The sequence below is a fragment of the Balaenoptera ricei genome, chromosome 9, assembly GCF_028023285.1.
Source record: "Balaenoptera ricei isolate mBalRic1 chromosome 9, mBalRic1.hap2, whole genome shotgun sequence".
NCBI classification, from domain to species: domain Eukaryota; kingdom Metazoa; phylum Chordata; class Mammalia; order Artiodactyla; family Balaenopteridae; genus Balaenoptera; species Balaenoptera ricei.
In genome coordinates, this window is record NC_082647.1 from 55,693,266 (window position 1) to 55,705,488 (window position 12,223).

Below are 12,223 nucleotides of genomic sequence, written 5' to 3' on the forward strand. Positions count from 1 at the left end.
TTATGATATAAACGTTTATTTTTCTTCACCAGAAGACATAAGGGGCTTGGTGCCAAACCACATTATCTTTTTTTTAAAATTATTGCATACTTTGTACTATTCTTACTGACTGTACATGTAACCCACTGTAACAAAGTGTAAAATAGTTCAAATAAAGTAAATTGCCTAACAGCTTTTCAACCTAGTTTTTACAGCCAGACAAAAAACAACTCTTGTGTTGTCAAGTCTTCCAGTAGCCCTCGGCTCCTAAGTGGTCTCTTTCCTGCCTAAAGACAGTCCATGGAGCATAGCTACCACTATCTCCAACCCTGTTGCTTGGCAAGATGTGTTTCTGCTGAAGTTATTAGTGAGATGTTTACATTTGAGAAGAACCACATCTCGCATTCATGTACTACCTACATATGTGTGGATCTTTCCACTGGCAGATCGGAACAAGATTAGCTAGAGCATGGAAAGGCAGCTGGTGGCTCATTTACAGGTTCAACTGGGAGTAGTTGGAGACAAAACTAGGAATCTTTTGCAATAAGTAAATTAATCTTAATGCAGGGAAGTAACCACTTAGACAAGAAATGGTTTCAACATTTTTGATTAACGTGTGACATGAGTGCAAATTAGAGGCTGACACGGGGCGTGTCATGTTCCAGGACAGGAAAATAGACCCTTATAATGCAAGGATTTGCACCAATACCTTCATGAAGAGGGATTAGTGGTTAAGGATCACACTGTAGTTATAATGATTCATTATTGTAGCTGCACATTAATTGTGTAGTTAAACATCAGTGTACCTTTTATAGTGTTATTTCAGTTCTCTTTAGCCAATCCACTCTAATAAAGAACTTTTCCAGGTATCTCTTTTATTATAAAAGGAATATATCTTTATCATAAACAATTCAAATGATATAGAAAGGTACTCATACAAAATTAAATTGTTTCTATATCCCTCCCCTCATCTTTAACCATAGTTTGATGAACGGATTCTTCCTTTTTTTTTTCTTTCTATTCAGTCAATTATTGGCTGATTAATTAGTTTGAATATTAACAGTGGGAAGAGTAACCGTGCATTTGTGAAGAAGTTAAAATTGCTTTGAACCAGGTAAACTCTATTAGGTTGAACCACTCGAAATTGCTGTGTAGTTAGGTCAAAAATGTCAAATATTGGCAGTTTCACGTGGTTAAGCTATACTGTTAGAGGAACCTGTGCTTTGAGTGGTTTAGCAAGCTGTCAGTGTGGTCCTGTGAGGCTGCAACATGGAAATAGCCCCCAGCTGACTGCTCTTTGCCAGTAGTCAAGTGGTGGATGCACAGGGAGTGATGGCAGAGGGGCTGGCTGAGGCTGTAATTCCAATACCACATTTCAGGTCTGTGATGGGGAAATTAGGAGGGGAGCAGAGCAGGGGGGATACGCAGTGGGACTGAAGTTCTGTCCATCCTCAAATAGAAAACCTCAGCTACGGAGCAAGTAAAAACAGCAGACTTTGTGGTGGCTAGAAAACAAGTTACGTGATACGTATAAAGTATTCCTAACCTTTTGTATTATCTTTCCACATTCGGATAGCATGTGGTGAACAAAAAACATGTCTCTAAATCCTTAATGTGATTTTAGCTAAGTTAAGTTTATTCGACATCACATGTGGTTTAACCTTGTGTTTTGGATTAGCTGTGACCTCTTTCCCCATAACAAAGAGTTGACTCTTTTGTATGTATGTGTGTAAAAGTATAAAAAGTAAAAATGGAGTCAAAGATACAATTCCATTTTTTAACCTGATTCTCCTACCTTTTCATTTATTAGTTTATGGTTGTGTGTGTGTGTGTGTGTGTGTGTGTGTGTGTGTGTGTGTGTGTGTGTTTATCAGATCAGATCTCATGTAGGGGAAGGTCCAGAACTGTGTAGAACTACAGCATTTCTCCTATTATGTAGCCACAGTGGGCCACACACCTTCTGGAACCACGCCTAAGTTAACCTGGAGCTGCATATTGGTTTTCAGGGCAGGCACGAGTGCCTTTTTCTGTCTAGATCACCTCCTCATCACAGACACAGTTAAACAAGCACTTTTGTCTTTCTCTGTGTATTTTGTTGTTGTTGTTCACCCTTGTTTTCCCCATTCAGAATATTTTCACTATGAAAATATTCAGAATCCACTGGCAAGTAAGAGAGAAGTAGAACTTACTGAAATAAGTAAAAAGATAAATTTGGAGTTTGGTATTAACATATACACACTACTCTATATTATATTGATAGATAAACAACAAGGATCTACTGTATAGCACAGGGAACTATACTCAATGTCTTGTAATAACTTATAAGAGAAAAGAATATGAAAAAGAATGTATAACACACACATATATGTATAACTGAATCACTTCACTGTACACTTGAAACTAACACAACATCGTAAATTAACTATACTTCAATTTAAAAAAGAAAGTATACTATTATTTCTAGTATAAAGTGAATTTCAGCAGCCTTAGAGCTATCTAGCTGTGGACTTCAAGGAAAGGTTTATGTCTGTTGTGGTTGTAGCTTGAAATATGGTTGGCTTCTTGGGTTTAATAGGTAGTAATCTTTGTCTTCTAGAAAAATCAAGTAGCAGCCCCTCCAGCCCACCCCACTGAAAAAGGACACATAAAAATGATGAGAGGAAAATGTGAATGCACTAGTTCTTTCCAGAGGCTAAAGGGGGAGTGAGCAAGGATGGGTTGTGATTATTTGTGATCTCTCCTTTCCTAGTAGTAGGATGTCAAATAATGACTTACAAGAATATTTGAAATAGTAAAGAAGGGTTTTGTTTGTTCGTCTTTGTTAACATTGCTTTTTAAAATAACCGCTGCAGTGAAAACGTTATAAAATGAACACACTCTGAATTTTTCTATAACTCAAAATTTATTTTAATCATGATGAGATTAGCATTTAGAAGAAATTTAACTCTTCCACCTCAGAGTGGAAACCTAGGATGTTTATTCTGAAAGTGGGAGATCAAGGTTTCTATATGCCTTCAGACAGTGGGTGTCTGAATCCTGCTACTAAACTAAGGGAGGACTCCCTTTGTCCTCCTGTCCTACTGGGACTTTGTCAAAGGCAGTTATCTTTATGAGCAACAGTGTTTTTCTGTTTCTGTATTGTTTCGACATCACAGCCCCAGAATTATTGTTAGCATTTTTACCCTCACCCTTAATTACAAGTCTTTCATGTCATGTAGGTTTGTACCTTTTCAAGCCTCACTGGTGAAATGAATTTAAAATGTTTGCCATATGTTTGCTTAAAACTTGTGGGGAAACGAAGCGTGCTAGAATGACTAACGCCAGTGTTACAGGATTTGTTTTGTATGTAAACGATGAGAAAATAACGTGGTATATTTGAGATATTATTAGGATTACATGGAGTAGTATTTTGACAGTGCTTGTCTTGAAAAGGGAGACATACTGACTCTAGGACTTCTAGGTGTTAATCACTGGACTGACTTGGCAGCCCAGGAGACTCACTTGCCTTGGTAACAGCAGGAGTGACAGTATCTCGCACCTGGCTTGGAGCAGCGGCTGTTGCCTTGGCAGCCTCCAAGTTAGTCAGGTCTGTCACCTACCCTCATGTTGGTAGATATTGTGGTTGGTTTTCTGCCCTTTAATGTCATTTTTCTGCCATCAGCTTTGAAATTAGTGGCTTTAGTCTTTTCCAAATATAAATTCGTTATGTTAATCTCAAAAGAAAAAGCGCTTATTTTCAAATACAGTTCTTGGTAGTTATTTAACTGATAGTGTGGTTTTAAAAGTGTATGTAAATATAGTTAGAAATCTAAAATCTGTAATAATTGAGAGTTAATAGAATGAAATATGGAGGCTTTGAGTCTTCATGTAGAAATGCTCAAAAATGTCATGTAAAAAATGACATGACTTTTGTGCTATAATATTGGTCACCATCAGGAAGATGTATTTTTTTCCCAGGATAAATGATGGCAGAGATTTGATTTTACTGAAATTGTAGGAAAAACACAATGGGAAATGATGGGTGTGAAGATGTTACTTTGAGAAATGAGAAACAGTTTAGGTCTAAATGGTAAGAGAGGAAAGGCGGCAATGGGAGAAAAGTAATAAAAAAAAAAAAGCAACAACAGAAAGGATTCTCTGGGGATGGGATATTCAATGAATTGTAAGCTTCAGTACCTTTTTGGAGTTGTTGCTGGTAAGTATCATCACTGAATTTGACAAACTGAAGGGATAACTTGAAAAATGAAATCAGACAGGATTACAAAAGATATTATATCTTTCCAAAACTTGCCTCACAAAGCTAGGTTCCTTTCATAAACGTAATATTCATTAGGTCCTTGATTCATTTTACCTATGCATATTCCTGCACAGGCTAGGTGTGAAGTACTGTACCTGGCCTTCACTTCCAAATACCCTGTTGTGGTTTGAAATCTTGATCTTTGAGGATGAGTCTGCCTCAGAAGACTAGCGTAGGTCCAAGTGTCCTTTCTAAAATTTGAGCACATGTGCAGTTGGTTCCCCAACGGATTAATGATTAATGCCTGGGGATTAGCTATGTAATAAAGCTTTACTTGTTTGAGGCTGACGGTTGAATAATGAAAATATTATTAAATATTTGAATAATTAAAAGAAGGAAGATTGTAAATTATTGGAATTAACAGTACTAAACTCTATCGTACATCTATGTAGTGGTTGTTTCTTCAAAGTTTGTGTACTGTTATTTTATTGTTATTTTTAGTAATTATTTTCTCATGAGTGCTAATTTACAAAGCTCAGACAAAATAAATTTGTAGATATTTTTACTATAAGGTTTTTAGTGTGTAAAACTAACTTGCCCACGGCAGATATATGTGAGGCAGAAGAGAGGGCCTCCCCGTAATAGTTAGCTTAGACCTCTCTGGCTTTGGACGACACACTGATGCTGCTGATTCAGTTTCGGAGGAAACACACTTCTTGTTGTCTTCTGGTGTTGGAACCAGCCACACCAAGTATTCTCAGTCTGAATGGCCTTCTCTGGACCAATTAAGTGTTTGTTGAAGTTCATCTTTGGATTAAAGATATATTATATTGTCCTGAAATAGGTTTGCCTGGTGAAGACAGTGGAAACTCATAGCAATAATAACTCTAAAAACAGGAGCTCACATTAATTGGGGTCATACGAGAATGTAACAGTTTACAGGCTTTACCTCTGCCTTCTCTGGGGACTGCCCAGTATAGCCTCTTTGCATGATGATTCCATATCTAAAATACCATTTTATTTCAGTAAAATATTAAACAATCTAGACTTGCTTTTTCTTTTAGTATGTTAAAACATAGATATATCTTTTTATTTTTAGTTTTTAAAATAGACTTTATTTTTTTAGAGCAGTTTTAAGGTTCACAGCAAAATGGAGTGGAAAGTACAGAGAGTTTTCATATACTCCCTTCCCTACCCTCCACCCCAATCCTCCTCTGCTATCAACATGTCTCATCAGAGTGGTACATCTGTTACAAGCGATGAACCTACCTTGACACATGATTATCACCAAAAGTCCAGAGTTTACAGCAGGGTTCATGCTTTGTGTTATAAATCTCTTTTTAAAGAGGTGGTCTTGCAGCAATATTGAGTATCAAGAGTTTGAGGTTTGTCCAGGGCCACCCGTGCTGTTAACTAGGTTCTCAATAAATATTTGATGAATAAATGAGCAGTTACAAGTTCCTGACAGAACACACACAAAAAAATGTGTTTTGTGTTTCTTTTTTCTCTTCAGGTTGTATACCAAAAACCAAAATCGAAGACACGGTGCTACTAAAATAATTAACAATGATAGAGGAAGCTTCTGTTCTTTGAGTATTCTACCTGAATGGCCATTGGTGTAGGCCAAAAGAAAAAAAATATAAAAAGATATATCATTTGAACACTAATCAAAGTCAAGCTGGAGTGGCTATATTAATATCAGACAAAACGCTTCAGAGTAAAGAAAATTACCAGGGACAAAGAGATGCATTATATATTGGTAAAAGGGGCCAATTCACAAAGAAAACATAACAATCTTAAATGTATATATAGTAAACTACAGAGCTTCCAAGCACACAAAGCAAAAACTGGCAGAACTCAAATAAGAAATTGACAAATTGCCAGTTACAGTTGGGGATGTCAACGTCCCTCTCTCAGTCATTGATAGAACCACTATTCAGAAAATCAGCAAATATATACTGTAGAATTCAATGATACCATCAACCAGCAGGCTCTAATCGTCATTTATAGAACTCTCCATCCAATATCAGCAGAATATATATTTCATACATACGGAGATAAACCATATCCTAGGTAACAAAACAAACCCTAACAAATTTAAAACAATTGAAACCAAACCAAGTATGTTCTCTGACCATAATGGAATCTAACTAAAGATTAATAACAAATAACAGGTGAACTAATTGGAGGTAACTTAATCTAAATGAAAACCTTGTTCCTCTGCCCTTGATTCTGAATTGTTATTGGCTTGGAAAACGAGAAAATAGGTATATTTTTTCTGATGATGTACCAAAATGATAATGAAACAAATCAGTTGCTTGTTACCCATGATAAATTGTCTCTGTCCACTTTATTTTACAGCTTCTCTGTTAAAAGGACTGAAACATGCTAACATAGTGCTGCTTCATGACATTATCCACACCAAGGAGACGCTGACACTTGTGTTCGAATATGTGGTGAGTAAAATGAGAGTTCATATTTTATAAATATGAATAAAATTCTTATAGTATTATCATAGAGTTTTGTCTTTAGTTAGCTGTACTGAAGTGAGTATTTTATCTGAGTACACGAGACTTGTAATTTTGCATAATTTTGAATGAGATGTATCTTAAAGAAAAATCCAGAAAAAATGTTCAGTTGAATTTTCATCAGATATATTGTTTATAACCTATTTGTTAGTAGTATACACTGTAATTTTTAGGTTTATCAAATAGGATTAAACAGCATGATGGTGATCACTCCATCAAAGGAAGTTCACAGACAACAAAAATTTTTTTTCTTTGGATTTATAACTTGGTTTCTCAAAAGCATTCTTATTTGGATGATTTTTGTGGAGAAAAGCCTGATACTTACAATTTAGACTGCATAGTTTTTCCCCTCGGTTAGTATTTCAGCTATTAATTAAAACTTCCAATTTGCATAGCAGACAATGTAATGATCTTATTGTGTTGAGACTTGGACTTGAACTCATAATTAATCTTTCTCCGTTTCTCTTAGAAAAACATATGGTATTTGTGTAGCACCACTTCAGCATTTAACTGTGGAACCATGAAATGTAACCATGATAATTAACATCCCAATTTTCACAGATGGATCTGAGAACATGTAATTTACAAGATACAAATGACATTGGTAGAGACCTTTATTGAGAAGAATAGCTGTTGGTATTGTGAATGTATTAAGACCCCATTTTGTAATTACCACCCTACTTTTTAACACATTTGAAATAGTGTCCATTTTTCCTTAAAAATATATAATAGAATGAATATTTACAACATTTTTATCTTGCTAATGTCTGCCTATGTCTGTTTGTCATTTGAAAATTGTTGTCTTATGAAGAAGCCATTCATCTTGTCTATTTACATATAAATGATAGATACATTTGAATAATATGGTAATGTGGCTACAAGGACAGCTAGAGCCAAGCAGTTGCATATATTACATGCTACCAAAAATGGATGCAGATTCACACATCAATGCAAATATAATTTCTTTTGTTTAACTGATGGTTTGGGGGTCAATAATGTATTCAGCTGATTTAGAATTGGAATTTTTGTTTCATATTTGGTAGTATGTCTAGTTGCAATATTTCAGTTAAATCCAGATTTTTCTTAGTATACTTGACTAACTTTTCCACAAAACATTACAAAAGAGATTTCAAAAATATACTTGTTCCCTCTCCCAAAATTGGTTAATTAAATTGAGAGGAAGAAAAATTAGTTTGGCCCCTAAAATCAGTAACATTGAAAGAGAAATGAACAAAAATAATGTGAAAAAGTGTCTTTCAAATCTTAAAAGAAAATTAAATATATCTGTGAAGCTAAAAATGTGCATATCAGAGCAGATGTCATTTGATCATTTTATATTCTGTGGAAGTTGCCACATAAAAGGAAAGAAATTCACTGTCCTGCAGTATTTATCAACTGATTAAGACTTACTTTTAAAATTATTCTTCTTTGTGTGAGCGAGATTTCCCTTGGTCCCAGTTCTTGTGGAGACATCCCAGGTCCTCTTCAATAAACCACAAAGTAGGGTGCATATATGCAGTACTCTGTGGGCATTTCATGCCTAACTTCTCTGGGGGAGCTAAGGCGTAGATTAACCTGTTCTCTTTTAGAGAATGAGGCACATTGGTGTCATTCATGATTTAGGATTGCCCTGCCTTGCCTCTTCTTCCTTTCTCCACTCCACCTTTATTTCTTTACTTTCCCAGTATTTCTTTGCCTTTCTCATCTCCGCCTTCCTTTGTCTTTTTCTATTTACTTCATCTCCTATCCTTTTGCTCTCTCTAGTGAAGTGCTTTTTGTTGCTACCACTGAAGTTTGTTTGGCTTATTTTAAGTAAAATGTTCCAGTGAATCTCTGAAATCAGAGTTGGGGAGGCGGGAGCAGGGGAGCTCTATGCTGTAGAAATTCCTTACAGAGTCTTCCCAGTTAGAGTGGGGAAGGTGTAGACTCCCTGACAGTATTAACCTGCCTCTGTGGCTATTGCCCAGTACAAAAATAACTTCCGTGAATATTTCCTAAAGTTTCTCTTTTCTTACACTGCTTTTTCATTGCTTGCCTTTTTTTTCCCCCACATATGCCAATATCTCAAGGAAAATTAAGATTCTTACATACTTTAATGGATTAATTTAATCAGATTGTTTTCCTCACAGTATCTAGCAGAAGTAAATTCTCCTCTTTTCTTGCATGTTTCACAGCAGTGGGAAGGTGATAGACGTTTCAAAGCATGGCATGCCACGTGAATTAGAGCAGATCTAGTGGAGGGACACAGGGTAGGAAACGGGAGGGCACTTGTGGATTTGAGATGATGAGTGAGGGATCAAAAAGGTAGCTGAAATAATGTTTAAGACAAGTATGACCACAATACTAAAAACCAACAACTAAAATGTATTGAGTTTTATGCTGGGCACTGTGCTGGGGGTTATACATTCATTTTCGCTTTTGATGTTCTCAACAGTCTTATGGATCTGTGACTGTCACCACCCTACAAAGGAGAAACCTAAGGATTTGGGAGATGAAGTGCTTTTTAGGGTCTTGTGGCATGAAAGATAGACTCAGATCCATCTTACTTTGAATTCTAATTGCAATATTGTGTCTCCTGTTTATGTTCAGCTTTACTTAGGTTGAGCTTTTGGTCAGAAGGGGGAAAGGAAACTTTCTTTTTTCTTTCCACAACCTTACCTATTCTGCACTTAAGATGTAACTGTATTTAAATCCTAAATACAGTTAATCTGCTCTATTGTTTAAATAAGTTTTGTAGACTGGTTGGAAACCCAGCCACTTAAAACTTTATTTTAATTATGAAATGTTTTAAGTTTCCATAAAGGAAACTTGTAAGTTAAGAGTGTCGCCCCATGTATTTCACTGGGATCTACTTAAATACACACACACACACACACACACACACACACACACACACAGAATCTTGTTATTTAGCAAGCCCTAAAATCAGTGTCAAACACTTTAATCTACAGTTTCCCAAACTTAATGATGATATTGCCATATTTAAAAATTGTTAACGTCAAAGTTATTTTCTGAAAAATGTTGATTTTGTAGTTCCATGTAATTAACAGCATATTTTTTGAGGGAGGGGACTGAGTATGTTAAACAGTATAAGAAAATTCATACCTCATACCCATGAAAACCCTAGATATGCAGGAAAAGTAACATAATTTAAGATTCATTAGGTACTATTGAATTTTTCCTTTGGACTTTAGAATTAATTAAGTATTCAAGCGTTTTTTGAGGTACCTATGTAATTTGGGTTCCACAGTGTAAGAGATTCTTATTTATGATAGTGTACACACTGTATAAATATATTTCTGTTTTTTTGCTTTAAAAGAGAACTCTAAGCCTGGCTGCTTTATATTATTGCCATGAATGACATTTTAGGTTACATAAAAGCCTTCTGAAGGCCAGAATAATGAAATAAGTGATGAGAAGTTATTGATGTGAAAGAATATTCGAGGAAATGACTTTGGAGGTCACTATTAAAGTGATTCAGTGTATAATAGGATATTGTCAGTGTAGGCTATCTCTTAAGTACTGGGTAAAACTCCTGAAACATCTGAAATTTAGTTTCTTATACACTTTCAAAATGTGTAGATATAGTGGTCTGCAAGCTGCAAGGCTGACACACACTGGGAAACGTGCCCCCAAGCTGCTCATGGCTCGTTGGTGTAACCTGTGGGCCCTCGTGATGGGTGCTCTTTTGGGTACTTCCTTTCTCCAGTTGTTGTCAAATGTGAAGGAGTATCTTTATCCAAGCAGTGGCTCTATTAGCTTGAAAAGGTATGTGGTTTCATAATGGTCTAAAATATTATTATAGCCATCTTTTTTTCCTGCCTGGGTTTGAGACATGGAAGAGAAATATAAAAAATGTGAAAATGCTAGCAAATTTTTTTTTCTACTTAAACAAAAAGTTAAGCAATTTAGTTTTTATTTTTTGCCAAAGACAAATAAGTGCCACATTACTCTGCTTATTAACACCATGCTGAAAAATCTAAAACAGATTCTGTAAGTGGAAATAAGAATATTAATAGTAAACATGATTATGTAAATATATATTACCATTAGTTAAACTGCATAACGATTCTGTTCTGTTTTAAATTGCATGAGAGCAAAGTGTGTGTAGCAGCATTTTTCATTACATATTTAATAATTTGTATCAATATAAGAAGAAAAGCAACAAACTTATAACTGATCATGATTATTTGGAGCAATCATTTTATTTCTTCTACTGTGAAATATTCCAAGCTAATGTGCACCGTTACGTAATACAAAAATCTATATTCCACATGAAAAAAAAACTGTGTCACCAAAAGTCATATGAAGGGATTTATGAATCACCAAAAATCACATAAGGTATTTTTTTTCTTTTTTTTTCTTTTTTTTCACATAATATGTTTTTATAGTGTTTTACATTCTACAAAGCACTCTCTCATAAATGCTATTCCATTAGATTCCATCTTTAGCCCTATGAAGTACATAAGGCAAGTGTTTTTGTTATCCAGTTTTTTTATACTTGATGAGGAAAAAGAAGGCTTAGAGAAATTAAGATTTACTAAATCACTTGGTTAAGTTAAAAGGGTAAAGATAAGACTTTAGCCCAAGTCTGCTGTGCCTAAAATTCCTCATTACTCCATTTCACCCTGCAGCCTGCTGGTGTTAACCATCTTCATAGTTTTATTTGATGGCCTGAGGTATGTGTGATGCTGGATATGGGACTGGCAGCTGGAAGTTATGTTCTGTCTTTTCACCGTGCCACACAATTTACCTAATTATTTGGTTTCTATGCCTCATACATTTTGATTTCTAAATCTACGAAGAATGCTTTAATTTGCATGATTTTATACCACATCTGTTCTCAAAAACTGTAGCTTTCCATCAGTATTCTGGTTTCCAGATTAAAGTATCCTGAGGCAATTGAAAAGTTTTCTGCTTTCCTATGAGATACGATATATGTGCACACGTGCATGCACATACAGCTTTAAATGACGGTGATCAGGGAAGGCCTCGCTGAGAAGGTGAGAGGTATTTAGGTAACAATCTGAGGGAGGTGTAGGAGGAAGAAATATATTCAAGGCAAGAACATTCCAGATAGAAGACTTATGTGAGGAGCAGCAGGGCTCCTGTGCTGGAATGGAGCAGGCAAGGAGGACAGGAGGAGGAGACAAAATCCAAGACACAGTGGGGTCCAGATTGTGTCGGGCCTTCTAAAGTTTTATTCTGATGAACTTTTCTTTTGCTCAGAACGAGATGGGGAACCACTAAAGGATGCTGAGCAGAGAAATGATCTGATCTGGCTTATATTTTAATTGAATCTCTCTGGCTGCTTTCTCAAGAATAGATTGAAGATGGGCAAGTTCTGAAACAGAGAGACCAGTTAGGAGGCTGTCACAGTTGTCTAAGTGTGGGATGGTGTCAGCAGTGGAGGTTGTGAGAAGTGGTTGGATTCTAGATGTATTTCTAAGGTTGAGCTGATAGCATTTGATGTGGCATT

General features: G+C 35.7%; 1 protein-coding gene across 3 annotated transcripts in view; it reads left to right on the plus strand.

The window, feature by feature from the left end:
- The window catches only part of CDK14 (cyclin dependent kinase 14), a 573,947-nt gene that overhangs the window by 248,701 nt on the left and 313,023 nt on the right, over positions 1 to 12,223 (plus strand). For all 3 annotated transcript variants that reach the window (XR_009505030.1, XM_059933793.1, XM_059933794.1), the window contains one exon: positions 6,578 to 6,672. Coding sequence is in view for 2 of the 3 variants with exons in the window: in XM_059933793.1 (XP_059789776.1) it covers positions 6,578 to 6,672 (95 nt within the window). In the remaining variant the exon portion in view is untranslated. The remainder of the gene's footprint in view (positions 1 to 6,577; positions 6,673 to 12,223) is intronic.